The following is a 26346-nucleotide window of genomic DNA, read 5'->3' as shown; positions in this document are numbered from 1 at the left end:
CAAACATCGTATCATCACTACAGAGGATGCACCAGTGCGTAGTCCTCACAGAAGAATTCCTCCAGGCGATTCACAAGAAGTCTGTGACTACATCAATAAGTCTTTAGAGAAGGGCATCCTCAAGCTCCTAAGTATCTCCTATTGGCTAGTAAGGAGGGGCAACAAACATTGATGTATGAAGCCTTCACATAGGTTCAACCGTATAGCTGTTACAGAGGAAGATATAGGAAAGACTGCCATTGGCACTGGTGGATTGTATGAGAACTTAAAGGTCACATGCAACCAAAAAATCAAACATAATCAAAACATACTTATCACTTATTCCTGACATATAATATACATTGCTGCTTGTGAAAAAACATATTAACAAAATTATAAGCGTACAATTGCGTTTCAAAAGTGCAATATTTTGTACTTGGGCTTATTTCCCTCGAAACGAGACCTAACCCAGTCATGACTGATGGTTGTGCACTCAAGTGTAACAACATCTTCCAATTGGGTGGTTCATTTGCTGATATTCTGAGGCCTCATTGTGTGTACAGAAAGTTGATCTGTTTGATGTGCATTTTAGAAGTAAGGCGAGTCACATGAAAGTAAGATTCTTTATGGATAACAACTTCTTTAATTGTACTTGATGCGTCGTTTCAGTATGGATTCATATACCATTGTCAAACAAAATCATATACACAAGAAGTTATTATTCATAAAGAATGTATATAGAGACATTGGGTTTTGTAAATACATGTTCTCTGAATTTGTGTTCAATCAAAATCAAAAATCATCTCAGTAGAGATGGTGAACTACTGCATGGCTGGAAACTGTCATTCATCCAAGCAGGACTTGAAACTGACAAGAGTTTGCACCAGCTTCCGTCAGATCCAGTCACCAGAGAAAAATGGATGTAGTTTGTTTGCAACACACAGACATAAAAACATGTCATGTGTACGAGTATCACAAATGCCTAATTACATAATGTGACAGAGACAGGACTCCAGTGCGCGAGTCATAAATCAAGTTATTTTGTTTATGGCGTATAGCCAGGTAATTATTAAAGTTCAAATTGCATGTGGTCAATGATTGAAGCTGTGTATTGCATATTGTCTTCAGCAGACAGGCAGACAGAAATATAGGTGTCAATAAACCAGACATTGAGCTTTCTCTGTGACAGAGGCTGCTTACCACAATCGAGGTTATTTTTATGTAATGAGTAGATTATTTACTTGTGTACACAACCAAGATTACACTACTGCTCATGACCTCATACTCCGAGCATGCATACTGTTTCAAGCTCTGCGAACCTATTCACTACGCATGCGCAGCACAGCACAGTTGTTGAAACCACTTTTTCCCCCAGTGCTGGGGGAAACTTAGAGAATCGCTTGAACTCCGATTTCGCTGGCATTATTTTTCACTGCGTTTTTTTTCCAGCTTTACAGGTTGAACTGGCATATTTTATTTGTTTTGGCAAGTGCATACCAAAAGGTATCAGAATCTGCAAAGTTGTGTTCTACGTTGACCTTTAAGACCTTTAAGAATGCCCTTCGGACTAACAGGAGCTCCTGGAACCTTCATGAGGCTGATGGATGATGAGAATTGTCAAACTGTCCTCATCTACTTAGACGACATCTTCATGTTTGGCACCACCTTCGAAGAAACATTATTTAGATTAGATATGGTGTTGACAAGAATTGCCAAATTTAACCTCAAAGGAGAGGCAGAGAAGTGTCAGGTATTAAAAGAAATACACTGGTATCTTGGTCACTACATATCCAAAGAAGGCACATCACCAGATCAAAGGAAAATCAAAACAGAGGTGGAATGGCCCACTCCAAAAAATGGGACAAAGCTTCGTGGATTTCCGGGTTTGGCTGGGTAATACAGAAATTTGTTCCATCAAGTACAGTAGTACCTCTGTCGCATGGAATACCACTCCAGAAGAATGGCAAGCGTAAACTCAGCAGTGGCCAAGGTATTTCTGCTTGGGGCACCTGGTGTAATAAGGCCTTTAAAGAGTTGAAGCAAAAACTGATAATGGCACATGTCCTTGACATCCAGATTTTTCAAGATCATAGATCCTGGAAGTTGACGCCAGTCATGATGGTCTTGGAACTGTGTTTTCACAGGACCAAGGGAAAAGGAGAAGTGTTTTTAGTTATGCCAGTCAGTCACTGCGACCTGCTCAGAAGAATATGACCAACTACAGCAGGATGAAATTAGAACTGGTTACACTGAGATGAGCAATTACATAAAAGTACAGGGATTTACACAGATTATGAATCATTCAGTTATGTCCAAACCTTGGCTAATCTTGGTGACACAAGGACGAAGTGGTTTGCTGAACTAGCTCAATTCAGTTTGATCATGGGTCAGGAAAGAAAAACAAGAATGCTGATTCTCTTAGCAGGAAAGTTGACCGTAGAGCAAAGACTGAAGGAGGTTGTTGTCATGGTGGAACACAAGGCAACATTACCAACAGGCCAACAGAACTACAACATTACCAACAGGCCAACAGAACTACAACATTACCAACAGGTCAACAGAACTACAACATTACCAACAGGCCAACAGAACTACAACATTACCAACAGGCCAACAGAACTACAACATTACCAACAGGCCAACAGAACTACAACATTACCAACAGGCCAACAGAACTACAACATTACCAACAGGCCAACAGAACTACAACATTACCAACAGACCTGAAGTTACAAATCAATGAGGACAGACAAGTTGTATGTGTAGAAGCCGTTCAAGTTCAAGATAACCACGCCTATGTATCCATATTAGGGCTGCAGGGTATTACCAGTATACAGGTACATCAGAATAGGATCTTTAAACAATACATACTGCAATATTGTTTCATAGAACCGGAACAAATCTCAAGTTTTTGTGATTATCTTTATGATACAATTTAAAATTTACAAATACATGTACTTTCATTTACAGCTAATGTTATACTTCAGTAGTCAATGAGAAAACAGGATACTGTTGTACTATATATTGTATTAAAAGGAAAGTTGAATCTATGACTACGCAATCTAATTTTGAGATTGTTGTTATCAGAACCATAACATATATGCTTAGGGACTTGTAATGTAGAAAACAGGATTGTAGAAAATAGGATTGACATGCACATTTAGTGCCACTCACTGTCAAACACTTAAGGTCCCTATATATCGCAATACAGATACCCATTTCACAATATATTGCAATACAATTTTCAGCCTTAACTCACATACCCTCCATGTCAGCTGAAGAAATGGAAATGTTGCAGCGAGAAGATCCAGCTGTTTCTAGATTCCTTCACTACTGGGACCAACTTTGCGAGTAATCAGGAAAGACGACTTAGACACAAGGAGACTTCTGAAACTCAGGAGACAGATCGCAGTGCAGAATGGAGTGCTCTGCTGACAGTCCTGTGAAGATAACAAGACTATAAATCATATTTTCATACAACAGCACTCAAGATGCCACAACTGGGTACATGCCATATTACCTCTTCTTTGGCAGATCCAAAACACCAACTAGATCTTGTCCTTGGCAACCAGGTTGTAGAAACATCCAACTCAGAGTGGACTACAAAACACCATGAATGCCTTCAGATATCTTATCAACAAGTCAATAAAAGGACAGAGGATGAAGCATTGAAGAAGCCGAAAACACTGAACAAAGACACAGTAGACAGAGACATACCAATTTGTGTAAATGTTTTCCTGAACGACCACTTTCAAGGCTAACAAAAGATTCAAGATATATGGAATGCAGTGCCATACAAGATCTTTGGGAGGAATGAACCTAGAATCTATATCATCAGGTCCCTCAATGGTGAAAAAGAAAAACCTGTCCATAGCAGAGAAATTCTGGTTTCCAAAATGTTAGTTGAAGATTTGGTACCTGTATTAGTGGTAGAGACGGACAAATGGTAGAGATACATGTCTAAAGACAACAGCTTCGGAGATGGTCTCATATGCTTTTTATGTTAATGACCCTCCTGGAGACACAACTGGACAGAGCAACTTTTCCCAGATAAGTGGCACATCCAAATTGATTCCTGGCTACGTCTACAGAACGTTTAAGTTACATCAAACTGATTACTGGCTAAGTCTGACAGAACATCCAGGTCATATCTAACAGGTTCCTTTCTAAGTCTGACAGAACATCCAGGTCACATCTAGCAGGTTCCTGGCTAAGTCTTCAGAACATTCAGGTGACATAAAACTGATAACTGGCTAAGTCTGACAGAATATTCAGGTCACATCTGACTGAATCCTGGCTACGCCTGACATTACATTCAGGTCACACCGAACAGGCTCTTAGCTAAGTCAGACAGAACATTCAGGTCATATCTAGCAGGTGCCTGGCTAAGTCTGACAGAAAATTCAGGTCACATCTTACAGGTTCCTAGCTAAGTCTGACAGAACATTGAGGTCACATCTGACTGATTCTTCGCCAAGTCTGATAGAACATCCAGGTCATATCTAACAGGTTCCTTTCTAAGTCTGACAGAACATTCAGATCACATCTGGCAGGTTCCTGGCTAAGTCTGACAGAACATCCAGGTCACATCTGACAGGTTCCCAGTCATCTTGCAGAACTGAACAGCATATGACACAAGTTGTGTCAATCCTCTAACTCCAAGCCGTATCTCTCATACAGGTCCTTTGTCCTCACTGCTTCCATTGTTGCTGGACGAAAACAATACAAGATTGTGTCACAGATGTTAAGAAATATTTATATGGACTTCACACATTGTATCAAGTGTAGTTAGGTATGGAACCATTGAGTACTTACTCTTGTCCCTTATTTTGTTGTCTATGTATATTTTGAGATATTGGGATATTTCATATATTTTTAGTGATTCAGCTTTAGTTACAATTACAAATCATAGTGGAAATGTTTCCTTAAATAATGTTTCAAGTGACTTGTAAGTTCAAGTACTGAGAAAGTGTGTTATTCCATCCAATAAGCTCACAGCAGCAATATCTTGCAACTATATAGGCCCCTAATACTTTTATTGGTTTGAGTTCCATCCCAGATTCAAACACCCTAAGCACCCATACAATCAGTCAGATGTCTAAAGCTTTCAGTACTATTGTTGGGTTGAGTCCCATCTGGGATTCAAACTCATACCCTCAGAATCATACACCTAATCACCAGCACACAAAGTCAGATATCTAACCCACTCAGCCACCACAACTTCCATATAAAGAGAAGTCGGACAACTAGTAGTCTTGTCCCTCTGATAAGTGTAAATTAGCACGGCTCCCAAAGCTGAAAGCTATGAATACACAATGCCATTTAGAAAGTGGTTAGTTATATGGTCAGGTAACATGTTGTAATTGGGAAATTGAAATCCCAAACATAACATGTGCAACATCTGACAACATTCTGAATGCCACTGTGTATTCATATAAAGGCCTCATCAATTGTTTTATTGTTGTACTGAACTAAGTACCTACTCCACAGCTCTAGATAACCTTTGGGTGTGTGTGTGTATGTACACCTCACATTACCAGTGGAGGTGTACTGAGAATTTTGAAGGAGTAGTGATATGTTTGTGTGAACTAGTTGTTGATGTACAGTGGAAGCTGTCTAAACTGGCACTCACTGGGACTAAAGAAATAATCCAGTTTAGGCAATGTGCTGGATTATGGAGCTGATATATGTACAAGCCATGGTTGGGACTGAGATTATATGCTGGTGTTGAAAACTTGCTGGATTGGACAGATACCAGTTTTGACAGCTTCCACTGTAGTTTGTTACTTATAACATGAAACCTTTCAGCTATTAAAATTCATATATTTTAGACATACAAAGGTATTTACATGCGTACATGATATGCTTGAAATCTTATCATGTCATACTTCATATATATTTCTGCATACATGACGTCTGTATGAGCCCTGCTCACTCACTCTTCAATCTAACATACCAAACCGTGACGCCAGTATTAATGCAAACCTGAGATGGAGGTAAATTTAAGATGATGTTTTCAAGTGTGAATTAGAGTTAACACTGGATGTTTTTCCCTTGTGCCATTTGGTGCTACATATGCTGTACTGTATGTCCTGACCCTGGTTACATCAACAATTTGGATGGTGTTTCCATGCCTGGCTTTAAGCAGTAAAAATGCCCCAGTTGCCTTGCCTGAGTTAGAGTTCATCTTTGGACAGAGTTCCATTACCCTAGCTAAAGCTACAGTCTGGATGGTGTTTCCATGCCTGAATTTTGGCTATAATCTGGACAGTGTTTTTTTGCCTTAAGTCCAGCTACAACTTGAATGGTGTTGTCATGTCTGTTAGAGGTAAACTTAGATGATATTTCTGCGGCTGACATAAGACAAGTCATGGAGGTATCCCAAAGCTTACCTATCCTCCCAAGGATCATCTGCCCAGTGTCTTTGATCTCATTGTATTCATGGAGCTTCTCGATGTGTGTCTGAAGCTCCTCCTGCCTGTACCCTCTGTAACCATGGTAACATATGCAGTTTACTAAACACAGCTTTAATATCGGACCCATTCTCTAAAGAAGAGTGATACGATTAATTTCACAGATTGATGATACATGTTAAATCCTAGTCATTGGTTAACTGCATGGGAAATACGGATGTTGTTATATCTGAAAAGTAGGCAGCTGCAAAGTACTGGTCAAAACTGTGGCACAAGCAAGTGCTTTTCCTAAGATCAAGGTATTCAAAATCAAAAGCGAAGAGGAAGAGGCTTCAAATTTATTAAAGTTACATGGTTTAATCTACTTGTAGCCTGAATACAGCAATTATATCCATCATTTAGTGACCATGGGTTCACATGATATCACTCAATATTAGAGGCAGGCATGGCTGTTGTAAAAAATTGCAAATGGGTTCAAAATCTCCTTTCACGAAGCAACCTGAACTAAGGTTAAACTTTAACTACCATAGTTTATCACTGTACTAAGGTTATCCTAGCGACTTGTGCCTTGTGCTTTGACTCACTCACTAGGTTGATGCATCTCATCATGATGTCAGTCACTGAATTGTATGATCTAAACAGTATACTTACACGCCAACATATAGTTTTCAAGTTGAACAAAGGCTTTCCTCTGGACTCTTTGATCTGAGGTTACAATATGCATGTGTATCACCCCTATCTGTCACATGTACTGTGGCGCCTCCATTCTTTATCATCCTTATGAGATAACATGAATATCATATACAGACACTGAATGCAGACACTGAGTTGACAAGGCATGGTAACAACACGTACCATACTTTTAACAGATTTTATGACATGTCCCAGGATAGGACTACCGATGTCCTGCACTGTCAGATAGTCTGTCCACTAGACCACTATCCTTTTAGCTTGGAGACATGCATGGAATATGCCAAATAACTGAGGATGTTAGAAGTCTCCTTACTCATCTATCAGCTGCTGAACTTGTGTCTCCACCTCAGACAGTCTGGCGTGAAGGTTGAGAATGTCTGTTTTTAAAGTCACCTCACTTTCTGGTGCCTGAGATTGTTTTGAGCCGAGCTGGCAAGTAGAAAAAGACATCTGTATAATATCCAAGAAATACAGCATTGAGAAAGTGCATTTGAAACCATCACAATACACTCCAATATATGCAACTCAGCACACTCAAAACATGTTAACAATCATTCATGTTTCCATAACACAATAATCATTGTGCAGACATAATTATGTTCATCTATGTAAAAAAGGTGGTCCTTAGTTTCTCTGATTAATATACATTGATCACAGGGTTCCAGACAAGATGAATGAGAGATGCTGTTAAAGAAATTTACTCATTATCCGTACATCATTTTGATTACTTGACATTTACAAGTCTTCAAGGCACAGTCTTGTTTCTGAAAGAAATTGTAATTTGTTTCTCTATGGGCATGTTTACATATGCACAATTTTTACAATCAAATTTAACCGAGATGATTTGCTGTTTTATATAAATATGTCAGCAAATTATTCTAAGATCATACACCATTGTATATCTGTTATGTTTTCTGAATAATTTTTTATCGTATCTTGCATATTTTATGCCTGCACATACTCCAATATGGTCATTATCTGATTAAGAAGAATTTGAACCAAATGACTAGAGATTCATAACCTGAGGGATTTACTACTGCAGATAGAACTAAATGGAAGGGAAATAATGCAGAACAGGGACTGTGCAACAGACTCCATATTAGGATAGTGTTCTTTAGTTTGCACCTTCAGTTCATAACACAATTAAAGTGTTTTCACCAACTCATACATGTCTTATAAATCTTTCTTCTGTAGGTCAAATGTCACCGTGACATCTTCATAAGAACAAATGTCTATAGTAGCTGCCATGCTGCTGTATTGTGACATGACTACATAAACTACACTGCCATAGGACACAGTGTTTACCATAGTAGCAGCGCTCACATAAAGCTCACACCCACCGGTGACTTGAATAGTTGACCAAGGGGTGACTTGAAGTTGCCTTGATTATTTCTTCGTTGAACACTGAAAATAAAAACCAAAACAAACAGCACATTAAAACAAGGATTTTACATGATGTAAAAAATTCCTGTACATTTGACTTAACAATTTTGTATACTACTCCCAAAATATTTTCATGCATATCCTAACTGATGCCGTTCTTAGCACAGTAATTACATCTGTCAGTGTTTATGTTTGTACTTGCTTGAAGATATGTAATGGCAAGTTGTTTAAATATAATCACTGGAGATTACCATTTCATAATATTCAAGTTGATATGAATGAACTAATTAGTCAATGCAAACTGGCAACAGTGCACTCCATCGTATTACTTCTGATTTATTTGAAAATTAATTATTACATTGACAAAATATTTTCATGATTCACAAATTCTGAAGAATGACAAACTAAACCATTTACAGTGTTTCAATCAGTTTTAATCAGTGTATGTTCTGATGAAGTACACAGGTCTTGCAAGGCAAATGTGTCAACTACCTTGAGTCTATACGAACACCGTTCTCTCCAACGGCACATACTACATTCGATCTAGTACCTAGGACACAGCGACGCCCAATAAACGTTTTGTTTCTTAATGTGATGTCGTAAAGCAAAACGAAGTCTTATACCAGACACACACCGACTGCATAAACTTTAGTAATGGAAACAACGCACATATATTATAATCTATAAAAAGATCGTACCTTTGCTTGGAAGTCGTCTGTTTGGGTGTGGATGCCATCTGAAACTTGAGTTTCCCTCTCTCGAGCAGTGGGCAAAGGGCGGATAACTCTAAACATGTCACTTTTCCGGGAACTGTCACACTGGCCAAGTTCTGTGAAAACATACAATGCATGAGTGTTATATGTTTCGTACCATGTCTTTTAGCCTATATGTAACTATTCAGTTATAAACATGCTTCCTGACTTCAAGATGTCTAAAGTACTTAAGTGCTGGAAATCATAACCCTCCTCAGATGCGTGTCATATTTTGTGGACGATATGCCGCACAAATGACGATATAGCCTCGAACAGATTGAGTGAGTTGGGTTTTACGCCGCTTTCTAGCAACATTCCTTTAAACACCATAAAAAATATACAAGTATTACTATCGTTAAGAATATCAGCTATTTGACGGAGTTATGCCTTTATACCTCATACTTTTGTTAAAGAAAGTCCGTTTACCAATACCAATATTGGAGTTCACTCAGCAAGAAAATTTTATTCTTTTCGGACTTACTTGCAAAAGCTCCATATGCATTAAAACAAACTTTTAAAAAATTGTCGCATATTGTTTTTGCAAGGGTCTTTCGGCGGACATTTCAGCAATATTCCACCAATGGGGACACCAGAAAAGGGCTTCACGCACTGTACCCATTTGGGGAATCGAACTCGGCTTTCAGCGTGACGAGCGCCCCTCGAGCTCCTCGCCCTTTCTCGGAAAGACAAAATGCAAGACGACTATAGTATTTGCTAGAAAGAATCCTAACGTGCTAACCAACAAGTATATACATTATTTTTATGATCTTCCCATTTTTTGTGGTAACCCTCCCGAGCGGTAGCGGGAAGTAACAAGTCATACGTTATGTATGGGGCTGGGAAAAAGAAGGTGCACAAGTGTGCGAGAGGGTACTGATAACAAAATAAAACTCCAAAGATCAGTATCCTCCATGCCTCTCTCCCCAGTACCTCGACTGCAAATCAGGATCCGAGATCCGACTTCGTACTGAATTCATGTGACAAATCTTATACGTCATACACATATTACATCAGCAAGTGATGTCATTATATTATGTCGCCATGCTTTGTGACGTCATGTCTGTAATGACTTTGGTCTGTTATTACGGCGTCCTTGACAACCGCAGTAATGGCAGCCAACTAAAACCGTCACATATACAAGTGAACGGTAAGTTTCTCATTATTTGGTTAACTTCATTAACTCGTCTTATGAATTGGGTGTTCATTTAGATTACCTAGGGGGACCACACTGTTTTGAACGCCAAACCGAAACGAATGGTTGTCGTATTTACTGAACTACTGTAGTGTAGCCGACTGAGGGTGGACGCATACAACATTGGTCTTGTGTTGTTTCTTTCATTCTCATGATCGCCAACACCTAGGGTACAGTTACTGAATACCGGATACCTAGTGTCACGTCACCCTTCCCCTCATGCAAACCCTAAATCTTACCCTAACCCTAAACCTTACCTTAATCAAAACCAAACCCTAACCCTACTGTAAACTACTGTAAAAGTAATATGTCAATAAAAGTTCTCTTAAAAGTAAACCTTTATCATTCAATGTGCGATTGATTCATCAATGAAAAATAGAAAAGTTTTGTTTGAAATAAATTTTTATATTGTAAATTCACACTAGGTTAATATTAAAAATAATGAAATAATATGTTACCAGAGGGTATAAACATTAACATTACCAATTAAAACAGCATACCCGAATTAAATTTGATAATGGGAGATAACTCTTGTCCAGGTCTGCCCATGGTCGCCCTAAAGCCTTATCTATCTACCTACATCAGGAAAAATGCTTATGTGGCCAAAATATACTGAAGTATGACTAGAAGCAAGATAAAGGGAAATAACTGTGTAACATAAATACGCGCTACTACTGTTACAATATCGCATACGGTATGTGCACACGGTGTCCAACCACATCACAACTCGGGAAATATACACGAAAATACGACACATATGGACACCCAACTCCTGATTATACCCATTATAAATTGCATGATAACTACCCCTTGCATCGAATATGTCGTGAAGAAGTCAGGATCAGACATGTTTTACTTGTTGACAAATGAAGGCAAATACAATATATTTAATTTAGGTCGTATCGACAATGTCTAGACCAGAAATAGGTTGAACAGACTAAAATGAAATATAATTCAGTAACGCTAAGGTCTCTTTGTACAACGGCATTCTGGAGTGAGAACCAGGAATCAGAAACCATGGAAACCTGCGATCTGAAACCTTTGCCATGCAAGTTAAATCCCTCTATGTTCCAAACGCTTCCTAACTCCCGAGAGATGTTGAGTGTATTGGCCATGTGAAGTGGTATGACTATTCGACAAACCATAAGGTTTACGTCATGAACACATTTGGGGCGATCGGGTAGTCTTGTGGTTTTTGCTCAACACACCGAAGACCACTGTTCACTTTCCGTTTTGATCTGAAGCATGACTTCGAGCTATGAAATGTTCACTTAGACATTGATGCCATTCTTTACTGCAACTGTTCTAGACCAAACTATTAATGAAAATATCTTTAGCCATGTGCATTGCACGAAATAGGCGCTTCGATTAATGAAGAATATGTCTTAATCTTGTTATGTCCACTCATTAAGTTCATTCATTATCATTCATGTTACAGAACATGTGCCCAATCCTTTTCAACATTGAATAAAATATGTTCACAAAAAAAAAGGTTTTTAACAACGTACTCGGTGATATTTAAACTGCATCTGTGCGTTTTAGAACTGGCTTGCGGCGGTGATTTGAAATCATTACAGTTTGACGAGATCCCCAAAAGAATGGTTTATGTCAGGTGTCACTGAAGGCAGATTGCATTAACATTAAATAGCTATCGGTTGTATTTAACGTCGCAGCAATGACAGTCACGGACTGTACTTACCTAGACATCAGTCATTAATTGTTACCACTGTATTTAACAGTGCATTAACAATTGTTAGTCACCGACTGTGTTTAGCAATGCGTTAAATATATATAAGGTATAGTATAATTAAACAGTGCATTAACGAAGAACATACATTTGAGTGCAGTTTTGTTCCACCATCATGTTTAATGGAAATAGAATCATATACATTCATACTGAATAAATGACTCTTTATTTTCACAAGGATTCCTAGCATTATGCAGATGAGAACGGATACGGCACCTGGTATCGCCAGCAGCCTTTCTGAACAAATTGAAGAACTGCGCGGTAAACTTCATCTGAAAGGTGAGCTTCATCCTGAAGGACGTACAGTTGGAGGTGTACGTCATTTGTCATTCGCAGCGCGGCTAGTTTGGCGTGTGAGTGAGTGAATGTGTGAGTGATTTGGTCTCAAGCTGTTTTACCATTGTTCGAGCCATATTGTGGCACGAGACCCCAAGAATGGCCTTCACCTTCTCACGTTGCAGCTGCTGCTTAAAACAATATTTGGTTGAAAACTGTTCAGGCAGTTGTACTTAAAAATATTCAGGTGAACAAATTTCATAATATATGTTGTTGTTATTTCTCACCGGCGTGCGTGTTTTATTGTATACACGTGAAATCATTTGAGTTATCTAACCTGGTATTTCAACAGAAATCAACACTGTCGCTCTTTGAGTAACGACAATGAAATAAGCATTGCCGGAGGGATCATTCTCAAGATCTGTCTCATGAAACCAAATCGCGCTGGCCCCAAAGCATGCTCTACCACAAAGCCCTCTGATTTTGATCTACGTTTCGAATGTCCGTCTCTTATCGTCTTCATTTGAACCCGTGACACGGATGTGTTTGTTTCAGAGCGAGATGGAAAGGCATATTTCGAAGGATCAGAGGCTCTCAAGACAAGGAACGAGGAGCTGATTGCACGACTACGAGCGGAGAACAAACACAAACGAATTGCCCTGTCTAGAAGTATCAACGTAAGAACTGATAATATGATCATTGTAAAACTACCTTATATGCATGTTGCTGTAATATTAATAAAAATAACCGCCTAAAACTAGACCTTTTTCAAGGATGGATTTTAAGTTAATCTGAAAACAAAACATTTTATAACTTTTTATTCCATGTTACATGTTTTAACATCGTCATGTGATATTAGAATTGAAACCGACATAGTTCATAAGTTCGTGCCAATTACTTATGGTTTAATTTATACACAGTCAGACCTCGTTTATCCGGACACTTTGATTTTTTATTGAATTGTTCGGATACACGAATCATTCGGATGTCTGAATCAGGACCTAGCCGGTCGGCTACACGTGTAAACAAAACAACATTGAAGCATAACTACATTGTACACATGTACATCATATATTCAACATAACATATGGGATTATGTTTACGTGTCTGTCACAATTTGTAATTGTCTTTGAAGAGACTGCTTCCCATTCAAACTTGACCATCCGTAATGCTATAAGTAATGACATTGCACTTGGACAAACATTTCAGCATCAAAATTCAAAGGCATCAGTGGACATTTCCTGCAGATACTTAAAAAGGCGACTAAAGGGCAGTTGGGCTGAATTTTTGTTCTGGTGTATATATTACTAATTTAAAATTAATATGACTTCGAACACGTGATTCATTAACCCATAGATATGCTCATCTTGACGTCCAACACACGGCACGTATCACACGGTGTTTCTGAATTTAACCAAAGATTGCATTTCTTCAAAACATTTACTTCTCGGAAGAAAGAATCGCCTGAAGATAAAGGCGTATTTCTGAAACCTGGTTGAACAGGTTTCAGGTAATCCGTCGCCGGAGAAACGGGGCACCCAAAAGTGAAGAAAACGAAGTTCCATTGATAGTCGCTTGATAACGGCGTTAGTACCTACACCAAAAAGTCGCACTCACTGCAATAAAGAAGCTGTAGAACCTGGCATTCCTTCATCTTTACAACTTCTAAAATGCCCCTCAAAGACGTTTGCAAGTGGTCTTTTTCAAACAGTTAGTAGATCGTTGTAATGTTTAAAAAATCATGATACAAATGTTGCAATTAGTTTATTGTTTGCCTCCCAGGGGGACACTGCCGTGATCCAGTCCGTGTTTCACAACCGGAAGGAGGAACTGCTCTCCATGCAGCGATACACAGCCGAGGTAGGTATATTGACTGGGTCACTGTCTACACAAAGCTTGACATTTGTTATGGGAAAACATACACGTGTTAACAATAGAAGACTGGGCATAGAAACGAGGGACGTCTAGAAACAAACTGATGGATAGTGTTATCAACATTGCCTATTCGGGAGGTAGATAATAAGGTGACAGACAACTGATTACCGTTCGCACCACTCATTTTGAGTTTATGATTATAAACGAGAAAACCGATGTGTAAACTCTGTCAGCACATGAATCCTGGAGGCGGGGTAGACCGTAGTGGTTACAGGGTTCGCCTGTCAAGCCGATGAGTCCCCACAACATTTACAATGTGTGAATCCCATTTCTGTTGTTCCCCGCCGTGATATTACTAGAATATTGCTAAAGGTGGCGTTAAACTAAACTCACTCACTATAAATGCATCAATACTTCTGCCTTCGCAGACTTCTTGCTCCATATCATTACAGCAATCAACAGTCAATCAGAACAAAAGCCCAAAACAGTCAGCCCTAATTTGGCACCGCCTTCTCCCTCACACAAATACCAAAATATAAAACACCAAAAGTTTTATATCTGATATCTATCACATGTTTTAGCTGACCAGCAGTAATAAACAATCTCCATAGCAAAATCTCCAACTAACCAATTGAGTTGCCAGAGATATTAAAGAAGTCTCTTGATTAATACAGCAAACCTGCATGCTACCTGCCAATAAGTGGCAAAGATATCCGTGACATCAATTTACAGTGACGTCAAGATAGCGATGTCATCCCAAGGGCCTTCAGTGCATTGTGATCAGTTTTCATTTTGCTTCCTATCGCATAAGCTCAAGTGATATGTACCATGGTTCCTATTGTTGGACCATAAACTGTCATGATCGCGCAGTAACCACTGACTCACCACACACATAAAAAGTCATGATTGTGAAAAAACTTTTTCATAGATATAAGAAAAGCCCGTAAAACCCCATACACACTGTGCATTTATAGTAGAATAATAAAGTCACCAGTTGTTGTATAAGGTCATTGTGAAAGCGAACCAGTTACTAGTGGTGTCAGCTATCTCTGTCTAAGGGTATGTAGGATACAGTCATTCTGATTCTGAATATTTGGAGACAAGCAATCAGCTGTTGGACACCCATTCCTTCCTTAAAATCCGGTGTTAAAATGCCACTGCCCGACATTTAACCCAGACCATGACCAACTGCGCTACAGGGCGATTTGGGGAGCTCTTGTTTAGAGTACAAACACATCATGTTACTCTGCATAGGACAGTGGGTTCCTCTTCTACAAGATGGAGCCGATAGTTTCTCCCCATCATCACCCGGGAGAATGGAGAAATAAGCAGACGACTAACTTTAAACTGCTGAGACAATAAAACGCGCCCTGGAGTCTCCGAATGAGGGACGGACGCACGTGCTTATCACGGGCATGGCTTGAAGCGCTAGAAAACCCCGATGAGATCCAGAAACATATGTAATCCTTTACCAACTTGAGAAGTATAGGGGAGGAGTTTGGAAACTCGCCAATTGTGACCATCCGCAGCCATCTTTTTCTGGTTGAGGTGTATCAGAATTGTTTTGGTTTGCCGGGGAGGCTGTGCGACCGTGGTCTTTTGGGGGTTGGTTTTGATGGTCTATGTAGGTCACCGCAAATGATGTGGGAAGTATTCTAGTTTGTCTCACAGTCCCCGAACCACATTATTTTGCGTACTGCGAAGCATTCTCTGCAGTGCTGAAGCTGAAGCAAGTCTAGATTTCCTCAGGTTCTGAATCTCTGGTCTCACTGGGGCTCCTTTTCAATTAAAAATGGGTTAGTTTGTTATAGTCGAAATTACATAATCAGAAACTAAGCTTTAGTCTAGAGGTATTCACGAACCTTGTCTGGTTGTCGGCTCGGACTGTACGCCAATTCACGATTCCCATTTACTGTTATGACCGAGTCTATGTAACCATAAGTTGTCGGACTTCGGATGAACGTTCCTCAATGTTACTGACAGATTGTCACATTTGTATTTATCTCAGCTTTTCAAAATACCATTAATAGATCGGATAGCGTTGGAGACAGGGTTTGCTCGTTTAGTTCAACCGTCATTGTACATTTTGTCCACAACCACTGATCTAAATTTATCGTTCTGTGGAATAACAGCTCTATATCCCCTAAATGTCAACATTTGTTGATTTGTGTAATGTTAAACCCAATGTATTCATGGATACGCATGTAACATACTTCCGAAGTTTATACATTACATACTTCCGAGGTTTAAACAGGTATTTTGTGTATGCATCGCTTGTTAAAAAGAAAACCTGTGCAAACACGTCACCTGAGACAAATATTTCGGCCACAGATGACCATGATATAATGACCAGTCTCCCCATCCTCAAATATCTGCTTCATTCCATGTTCATGAATATTTAGAGAATAGAAACCTGTACAAAAGAAGCAATTGTTTCAGGTGAACTGTGCCTACTGGGCCAACCGAGGGTATGCCATTCTGAAGAATTTCCCGTGCTTGTTTCACAAGGGACGTGAACCCCACACTACACTTGTCATTCTTCTTATGAAATGCATGCATTCAAATTTCCAACAATGTCCCTTGTTATCACATCCCCGTTACCATGGTTACAGGAAGCCATACGCGTGATGGACCAGAAAGTCTGCGAGGCCAGCAAGAGGTTGAACAGTCTGCAACATGAAGTAACGCAAAAGGAAAACCAGTTAGAAGAACTGGAATTGGAATTATCCCGAATGTTGGATCTGGTTTCATATGACTACAACTCCGAGAAAGAGCGGGTCAGTTATCTCTTATCTCAGAGACGGTTATAATTACTGGTGTCAAGTGTACTTTCTTTTTTCTTTCTGATAATTTTCATTTTGGATTTCAGGTGGAACCTATAAAGAAACGAGAGAAACCAGGGACCATATTTGTCTCTTGTTTCACATTGTAGTGGTTTATTGGCTATAAACGGTTTATAACATGCAAGGTGTTATAGCATCAAGTACACCAGCCTCATCACTAGAAACGTGAAGGAATGACACCCATGTTTAAACGATAACGTATTTATACTGTGACGTCATCCTTTATTGAACACGTACGTCTGAACGTCTCGGTGTACAGGCGATAATTCAAACAACGTTCTCAGTTTTCCTTCATGAAACAGAAACTATTATTTAGTGGAATGCCCAAATCGCAACAGGTAATTATCAGCCTGTGCATATGCACAAAGCAGTTAACCTTGGTTGTCTATGTTTCGACGTTGAACAAGCTACGCCATGACAGCCACATTCATTTATTCACTCATTCCCTCTCTCCTTCACTCACTCTGCATCCAGAATTACCGGCGTCTCCAGAACGAACTGGACAAAGCTCGGATCAAGTTTGACGCCGCTAGTAACATCACGGGCAGATACGAGGAGATCCTGGCGCACATGCAGGAGGTAGGTGTACTTAGGGTGTTCGTACCTCACGGCATTGATTCCACAAAGTCGTACAAAAGACCCTCACGTTACCAACATAATGAAATCTTATATAGAATAACGTTGACTGTCCATTTTTACCTTCTCCGCATAAACCTGGGTCCAATCCACGAAACATTCGACATTCATGAGCCTTTGATAAGTTATAGAGTTACGACAGGTCGTAAGATTGTCGTAAGTGCTATACATTATCATTAACTTACGACCGTCTGAGCGCGAAGAGAGCTGCGAAAAACGGTTGTGTAGAAGGTAAGAATCGACAGTCAAGGTTATTTTATATAATATTTCATTATCGTAATAACGTGAAGGTCTTTTGAACGACCTCATGCATTTATGCTGGGAGGTTGTCTATGCCCAGGGCCTAGATTTTCGAAGCGCTCTGGGCGCTAAGATAGTCTTTAAGTTAATGTTAATGTACGGCACTCACGACTATCTTAGCACTAAGAGAGCTTCGAAAATCTAGGCCCAGGACCATAGGTGGTTTTCAGTGACCAAGCATTTTAACCGCCATTCTGCCTTTCACGCCTCATGGAATCTGTCCCGCAAAATAATTGAGGCTAATCCTGTATTGATGTAGATAGTTATCTATAAAAAGTATATCAATGTTCATTAAAAAAACTCAGCCGCTATTTAAACTCAAGATAACACTGATCTTGGTGACGTCATTGCTCCTATTAATCTAGGCAAGAATAAACTACTCGAGTTTGATGAAGACGGAAAAAACGTGCAGGTAGTATTGGTTATGCTTGAAGCCGCACAAACTCAAATTGATCGTATTTTATGGATCTAGATGTCTGTAAAGGATGATGAACATAAAAGTTACTGCATCATAATCAGATTTTTCGGTTTCGACGAAAATGAAGACAATTTCCTGTCGCGCACGCGTGTGTACATGCATGTGCAGTTCTCAAAATGTTTATCTAAGGGGTACTGTTTTGGCTTTATGCAGATAATATAAGCACCAAATGTGTTTCAGGAAGAATATAGAAAACTTATTGTACTTTAAAGGGGCACTGATGCGGAGCAATTTCCGTGGACTGGTGTAAACTTTTGTTATTGTTTTTTTCCCGTGAGTACCCGGATGATATCCCAGAATTCGTGACTGGTTCGTGACCTCTGCTGCGCAGTCCGTAAGCGCAATTGATAGTTTAATTATAGACAGATCAACTGAGGTGAAGTCATTTGTACTTCATTACAAATGTATTATGAAAACAAATGAAACACTTTGAAGGTTAATCATCTGCCAGTGGTAGAAATGGTAAAAAACTATTAGGACGGAAAAATAACGAAGCCAATGTACGTCTCTATATTTTGTCTCATAACCCTAATTAGTTTATTGTCATATTTGTATGATTCTGAAAATTAATAAAAGAACACACGATTTGCTTATACTCATAGTAAATTTCTAACATAACAGCAACATTTATACATTGTATAGATTGCCAATGTGGATCCTATTTCACACACATACGCGATCTAGTGTGTGTTTTCTGTCATACAGATTCTGCTGAATGCTACAACAAATAAATTAAAACAAAATGCAAATAATGAATGTAAAACAGACTAATTTTATAACAACAGTGTCAGGCTACTACCTTGTTCAGGAATGTATCCATCAATATCCACGTAAAAGAAATCGTATTCCATTCATCTGCAGCTGGTAAATAATCCTGCTCTGTGTCGCGTGTCTTACAACTGTCTCATTTGCGAAAAAGTAACACATCGTTTCACGTCTTTCGTTGGTGAAAACTAGATAAACCTCTCATTGGTCTCCCAAGATAGCACACCTGGCAACTAATTGTATGATGTCCACTATTCTAAGTAATTTAGTTGACCAATATTGAGCAATCAATCAATCAACGCAAGGGTGGTTAATTCTTTGAAGGATGTTGTTTTTGCACTCACACTTTACGACAGGGTGTAGTCATCTACACACACTGCCTTTTGACAAATCCGCTAGAAGATAAAAGTAATTAATCAATCAGTGTGTTATCGGTTAATCCTTTGATCGATGTTTGTTTTTGTAACTCAGCTGATAGACCCTCTTGCATCACTTACATGCACATATTACATAACATACAATACATTTGCCATTACAGACCTTAATTTATAATGTTGAGTATTTACTCCAGACAGGAGAAATGCCAAATGGGAACCTTTGTTGAGTAACCGAGTGGTGTTGCTACTAATTATACCTGCTATAAATTCATGAATTGACCATCCAGAGAATGATGACAAATAACACGTGTAGGTTTACACCATCAAGCGCGAGTTACAGCAAGGAAGATGTAATCTCTGTGTCGCATGCAGCCTGAAAACACTTATGGGCCGAAACTGTTTTGAGGATACCGACGGAATTTCGTTACATAAGGAATACACACAGGCATTTGCTGTGTACTTTGGTAAATAAGTGAAATAAGGTGTTTTTTACGTAAGACAATTTTCAGATTTCTCTACCAAAGCCAAGGTCATCGTTTTTTTGTTTACGAATTCAAATAAATCAACTGTGTGTTTTATTATCATAAATAATAAACCATTGTAGCTACCATAGCTACCAAAATTTACGTATGCTATTTGCTATCACAGCTGAACCAACACTCAAAACTACCTAACTATAAAGCTTTGCAATCTTCCGTACTGAAACAAATGGCTTGCTACGTGCCTGTAGACATCATATTTTCATGTAACATGATTAAATATCGAGGTTAAAAACACAGAAATAGGATTAAATTGGATCAGTAAGTATACCATCCAAGCATCCGAAAAGAACTACACTGCTGGGATATATGGTTACGATCAGACAAGGAATACCATGGATATTTTTAAACAAATGGCATGTGATGGGCATCCGGCCTCCTGACTGAAGTGAAGAAATTTTGCTAATATGGACAGGAGCCCAGTTCCTTTGTCCGTCACGGTCGAAGGAGTGGGCGCTGACCAATTTGCGGTCTGCTTTCGTAATTAGACCGTTGGCGAGAAGCATTATTCGCTCCGCATCAGTGCCCCTTTAACAACCAACTGTATCATTGTTTGCCAGGAGTGCCGTCTGTACCCCAAGCGACTTGACGTCATGGAGCAGCAGGTGACGGAAGCACGTGCAGAGCTATCGGAACTCAAACAGATGAATGAGAAGGCCATCAGTAGCAGCGAAGAAGCGCGGGTTCGAACCCACTTTCCTGATTGACAGTTGAACACACGTAACTGGGTGAAATACGTAGCGTTGCTGACATTGTTGGTCATGTTTCATTAGTGAGTGAGCGATAGTAGGCCAGCTTTACTTTGCGGATGAACAATTGTAACACGGATCTTCACTTTCGATGTGATGCTTCAATATTTATTCTATTTAGATTTAAGCGAACAGCCAAAGCAGTTTGGCGTGGGAGAGAAGCAGATCGGAAGTTATTGGATATATTCCATGATGAGTATGTGGCGGTCTGCGTGATAGATAAGGCGCCAGGCTAGTAATCCTGCTAGCTTGAGGTGCTGGGACCGAGCCCACTTGTAACCGGGTGTAAAAATCCTAGAGTCAGCTTTGTGTGCAGACTCTTTCACTGGTGTCACAACCCTTGGTGTACAGTACACAACCCTGTGCACTTAAAAGAACCCTTGAATCCGTTGGTACAAGATCGGGTGATGGTCACATGAATACGTGCAAACACAGTTGTGGGTACAGCAACGTGCAGTAAACTTGGACTAAGTACTGTGACCATGTGTCCCAGTCCACCTAGCTACGAATGGGTTCCTCGTAAGGATGAGAAAGCCAGATTAAGTCGGTGCGCCTATTGGGTTGTATGATCTCCAGGATGAGGTTGATAATCCGACGTGCAGTTTGTGATTGACATCCAGTGATCGATGGAAAAACAAAGCGCCTTTTAGCAGCCGAGCTGGTTACTGGCGCAATACAAATGTTAGTGTATTTTAAATAATGGTGATGTTTCTCTCACTCCCAGACAAACCTGTTGAGCATGGAGCGTGAGATGTACCAAGCTAAGCGGTCACGTGACCAGCAGCTTAACGAGACGAAGAAGGAAGTGGAGAGGAGGAAGGAGCCAGTGGATCGGACAGAGAAGAGGGTGGGTAAAACCAGCATCCGGTCAGGTGCCCCGACCCCTCCCTGGTTACCATGTCGAACAGCATTACGATCCTGTCGTACTTCAGTTGTGCATGGAAAGGGAGTGATAGATGCATTTTTTAGTTTTGAGGTAATTCGTCTTGGGTTGTCCTGTAACGTCATTGGGGCGAAATTGGATCGGATGACATGGCTGAGTGTGGCTGTTCCGCCATGTCGTCAACTTTCACATGCTTGTAATGTTAGTCACCGGTTTGTCTGATCCGAACTCTGTCATATGTAAAGGTTGTCTCAATATACCTGGCCAATATTTTCGAAGCTCTCTTGGTGCTAAGATAGTCGCAAGTGCTATATATTAACATAAACGTACGACTAGGAGAGCTTCAAAAATCTATACCCAGGTCTCTCTACATATTCAGTTTTGATTTGTGTTTTAACCTGTCGTTCCAGCCCAGAATGTCCGTCATGAGCGAGAGCACCGGTGAGTAAACTCTCTTTCTTAGTCCCGTCAACGGGCGCCCTTGTTTCTCGTGACCACCATTTTGGCCACGCTCTTTGCGTCTCACATTATTCCTACATAATACAGTAAAATATATTTATCTAACATGGAGTGTGCCTTGTCAAGTAAATCTGAGTTGTTTCCTATCGAGTTATCATATCAGAACCCAGGACAATCTTAGGGCAGTAGGTCATGGGAAAGGAAGCCAAAACGAGGAAACCGGCAGGCTCGATTACGTATTTTATGTTTGCATGGATCAGAAGAAATAATACTTCATTTATTGAATGATGTTGTTGCCAGATATGAAGTCCTCGAGGCTGCAGGCGTTAAAGGCTGGTCGCCATGAGAAGATTCTGACACTAGAGGAGGCATTCGAGAAGATCAAGAAAGCCATCAACGTGTCGGACATCAAGGTGAGGAACAAACCGTCTGTGCCCGTATGAGTCTGTCTGTCTTTCTGTCTAGATGTCTGCCATCCATCATTGCCTCCGTCTCTTGAACCGCGTGTCTCTCTGACGGCAATCCGGTGTGGTATTATCTCTGCATGCCTCTTGCACCATTTGTCTGTTTGACTGCAAGCTGTTATTGTCTGTGCCTGTCTGTAGCACCATTTGTCTGTCTGACTACAATTTGTTATTGTCTCTGCCTGTCTGTTGCACAGTCTAACTACAATTGATAATTTTCTCGGCCTGTTTGCTTCACCATTTGTCTGTCTAACCACAACCTGTCATCGTCTCTGCCTATGTATTGTAACATGCTCCATCTGTGGCCAGGACGTGGTGTTTCGCGTGGCCAACCAGGAGAACACGAGGGGCAGGCTGGTGCACCAGAAGAAGGAAAAGCATTGTCAGCGCGCCAAGCTGCAAGAGGAGCTGGACAAACTCAAGGCGGTGTTCGAAGAACTTAAGTTCACCAGTCAGAGACAAGCCGCCAAGTAGGTTGTCAGTGTAACTCATGTTCCCCCTGGTAAAGAATACCCAGTATTGGCTATCCTGAGAAACAACTTCTTTTTGTGTTCAGGGAAATATAGTTGTGAATATGTGATTAATGGATCATTGAAATGAGAGATGGCGCAAGGTGCCCTTGAACATTTGTTCCGTTATACAGAGCTGCAGTTATAACAGAAAATCTATTCAAACGTTGTGTTTTTCTTCTTATTGCCCATTGTAGTAAATATTGCTCAAACGTTTCGCTAAAGGGGAGTTGCTATGATGTTCATATCAAGCCGTTGCTATGACAGCGTCGCTGTAGCAGTGCTACCGTGGCTATGTTGCCATGGCAGTGGTAAGGCTGCGTTGCAATGACGGTGTTGCAGAGGCCGTCAGCTCGTGGATGACATGGAAGACTACGCGTCTAAGGAGGAGAAGAGGCGGGTGAAGTCGCTGGAAACGTTGGACAAGAAGGACAAGCTGTTGCTGGACCTGCAGAAGGGAATCGCCACCCTCTTTGACAAACTGAAGGAAATCAAGCTCAAACCTGTACGACTCAGTGTTAACTAGCTTCGAGCCAGTGATGGTGGAAGCAATGCATTTCTAATTAAATTTTCATTGTTTAAATATTACTGTAATGTTCACGTTACACCTCTCATGGGTACGCTTCTAACTTGGCCAAGGTTCCATAAATTCCGGGCAAGACATATCTCAGGCCCCCCTAAGTAATTGAAGGAATTACAGCCTGTATCTGAACATTGCAGAATAGTGTAAAACAAACTCCCATGACTCCTCTCATTCCCTGTTCTCTGTAGGGACCAAGACTGTTATTGAGTAACCATGAGAATATGCTGATTTCCAAAGTAGAAGTAATAGCACAGAAACGAAGTGTCCCTATCATACGGGTACTGACACAAGAGCTGCCCTGGTATGTCTGATGGTATATCAGAGAGTCATCCAGGGAATCGCTGTTGACACATTCCATTGCACGTCACCACGAGTGTAGCTATAAAATACGTCATTTATATTCACTTTAAGTATATAATCCATAATTCATTGGATGGAGCTGTGTATCTTTCCGTCCTGCTGCAGCCTCATCACAACTTCACCAAGGGGGATCCTGTGGAAGACCTGGCCAACTGTGAGCGGCGTCTGGTCAAGCTAATGGCCACAGTTACAGGAAAGGGGGACGAGAGGGCAGCTGTCGGTCCCAAAAACTTCGACGGGCAAAAGGTAAGCTTGCGTCTTTCCAAAGAGGTAGATATTTGTGTTGTCAAAGCCGGTCAAATTGGTAACTCTGCAAGGTTATTGTTCCGGTCTCAGGCAACGTTTTTGTTGGTTCATGAGGTCGACTTCCGTGTTGAACTGATGTACTGTACCATGTATCTAAACCCACATTCCTTTGTTGACAGTTGATTTTTATGTAATTATATCAAGAAAAACCCAGTACCAGACCAATATGTGGAAGTTTAGCGTCAGTGCCGATTAAAGCGTGGTTGGTCAAATGTATGGTCTGGGCCATGTTCTACAAGGCTATCACAGCACTTCCATAAGTCGTACCACCGCTAAGACATAACTCGTACCACCACTAAGACATAAGTCGTACCACCACTAAGATAGACTGTCTGTTGTGTGATCACAGACATTTTGACAAAAGCTTGGTACGAATTTGGAACCTTATACCTACGGACACTGATTGGGAACAACAACGCAGCTTTGTAAGGGCTCCTTTCCACTTGTTTGTGGAAATTCAGGTAGTTTCGATGATGACCATGAGATGGCGCAAGCTCCAGTTTATACGGAGATTCACTTTAATTAAACCCTATGTTGTGTTCCACAGCTACACGTTCATCTTTGTGTAGCTGTTGCGAGAACTGAGGTCTATTTTCTAATGGGTTTGCGGCCTAACATGTATAGTTGTATACTTACGTATATAAAACACTTTCACACTGACGTGGTCCACGTGCATGTTCCAGCTGCACGAGTTCCTGGAGAACCGCCTGCCTGCCGAGAACACCCGCATCCGCCTGGACGAGGAGGACAACAGCGACTCCGACGACTTCACATTCGACCACGACCAGGACAACGAGGGTCTGTTGACCCGTGAGGATGTGAAACGCCTTGGTCAGGAGATCCTTGGAACCAAGCTCAAGCCCAAAAAGCGCAAGAGCCGGAAAACCAGGAAGTCATAGAACCACTTGCGTTGTTCGATCTTGTTTGTCATCTTTGTTTGTCAGTTGTGAATGTTTGCTGAATCTGAATGGACTTGCCCCTAACAGTAAGATTTATTGAACTTTTGAAGGAGGAGTTTTTTGCACAGTAAACTACCACATACATAAAATCATTTCTTTGTCTGCTAAAAAAGTTTCTATTTGGTTTTCTGATTCCCCTAATACGCTTTACAGACAGCAGTTATTTTTGGCTGGTCACAAGTATGAGACCCCACAAAATGTCCCCCTACGAAACATGTGGACATGTTTACTGTAAACAATGACTGTCCTCACATGTTTTGTCCATCATGAATCTAAGCTAGACGACATAAATAGAATCTATTCAAACAGCTCTATTTATGCATATATCGGTTAATTAAACCTAAACTTTTGAATATTTTTGTTGGTTTTGACAATCAGCATCTACTGTAAGGACTAAGATAAGATTGCATTTTACTTTTGATATAAAATCTTGTTTTGGTATTGAGTTATTATCATCGCCATTCTGTTGTTAATATTATTCTGTTGTAGATAAAATGCTAAATCATATTGTGAATAAATGTTTCCAAATTATTGTCTTCACTCACTGATGTAGAGGTTCTGTGATAAAACAAAAAACAACTTACCCAGATCAAGAGAATGAAGAGAGAATTTTCAACAGGGGACTGACTCGAACCCAAAAACTTTGTGTGAAAAAGTTGGCAGCAATTATGGTTCAAGCCATGACTCAGGAAGGAATTACTTGTCTGCTCAAACCACTCCTGAGCCCTTTTCTGCAATGACCTCAGTAAAAGGTGGATTGTGACTGGTTAATTAAAGTAATTCAGAGGTATGTAATCACGTTATATATCTCTGATTTTCCAAACCA

General features: G+C 40.2%; 2 protein-coding genes across 2 annotated transcripts; one reads left to right on the top strand and one right to left on the bottom strand.

Annotated features, from left to right (window-relative positions):
* Positions 1 to 1450: 1450 nt before the first annotated feature.
* On the bottom strand, positions 1451 to 9239 carry LOC137272245 (DNA repair protein SWI5 homolog). Its single transcript, XM_067804604.1, has 5 exons — positions 9167 to 9239; positions 8426 to 8489; positions 7399 to 7514; positions 6372 to 6466; positions 1451 to 4688 (listed from the first exon to the last, which is right to left on the bottom strand). Exons 1-5 carry the CDS (start codon positions 9202 to 9204, stop codon positions 4624 to 4626), a joined length of 378 nt encoding a protein of 125 aa, XP_067660705.1. The 5' UTR covers positions 9205 to 9239; the 3' UTR covers positions 1451 to 4623.
* Positions 9240 to 12851: 3612 nt separating this feature from the next.
* On the top strand, positions 12852 to 26060 carry LOC137273214 (outer dynein arm-docking complex subunit 3-like). The gene is made up of 12 exons (XM_067805717.1): positions 12852 to 13112; positions 14218 to 14295; positions 16923 to 17087; positions 17628 to 17732; positions 20809 to 20931; positions 21722 to 21844; positions 22291 to 22321; positions 22640 to 22752; positions 23113 to 23273; positions 23655 to 23817; positions 24361 to 24501; positions 25245 to 26060. The coding sequence occupies exons 2-12, from the start codon at positions 14275 to 14277 to the stop codon at positions 25458 to 25460; spliced, it is 1362 nt and encodes a 453-aa protein (XP_067661818.1). The 5' UTR covers positions 12852 to 13112; positions 14218 to 14274; the 3' UTR covers positions 25461 to 26060.
* Positions 26061 to 26346: the final 286 nt, after the last annotated feature.

The sequence above is a fragment of the Haliotis asinina genome, chromosome 2 (assembly GCF_037392515.1).
Source record: "Haliotis asinina isolate JCU_RB_2024 chromosome 2, JCU_Hal_asi_v2, whole genome shotgun sequence".
NCBI classification, from domain to species: domain Eukaryota; kingdom Metazoa; phylum Mollusca; class Gastropoda; order Lepetellida; family Haliotidae; genus Haliotis; species Haliotis asinina.
The sequence above is the reverse complement of the archived record's forward strand: the minus strand, read 5'-3'. Positions and strand labels throughout refer to the sequence as shown.

Bases quoted from the DNA above. Each gene is read 5' to 3' on its own strand.
- LOC137272245 (XM_067804604.1), bottom strand. From the start codon at position 9,204: ATGGCATCCACACCCAAACAGACGACTTCCAAGCAAAG. The intron at 8,490-9,166 runs GTACGATCTTTT...TTTTATTTTCAG, and splicing joins CAGACGACTTCCAAGCAAAG to TGTTCAACGAAGAAATAATC. The intron at 7,515-8,425 runs GTGGGTGTGAGC...TCTACTTGCCAG, and splicing joins GTCAACTATTCAAGTCACCG to CTCGGCTCAAAACAATCTCA.
- LOC137273214 (XM_067805717.1), top strand. From the start codon at position 14,275: ATGCAGCGATACACAGCCGAG. The intron at 14,296-16,922 runs GTAGGTATATTG...CCATGGTTACAG, and splicing joins TGCAGCGATACACAGCCGAG to GAAGCCATACGCGTGATGGA. The intron at 23,274-23,654 runs GTAGGTTGTCAG...ACGGTGTTGCAG, and splicing joins AGTCAGAGACAAGCCGCCAA to AGGCCGTCAGCTCGTGGATG.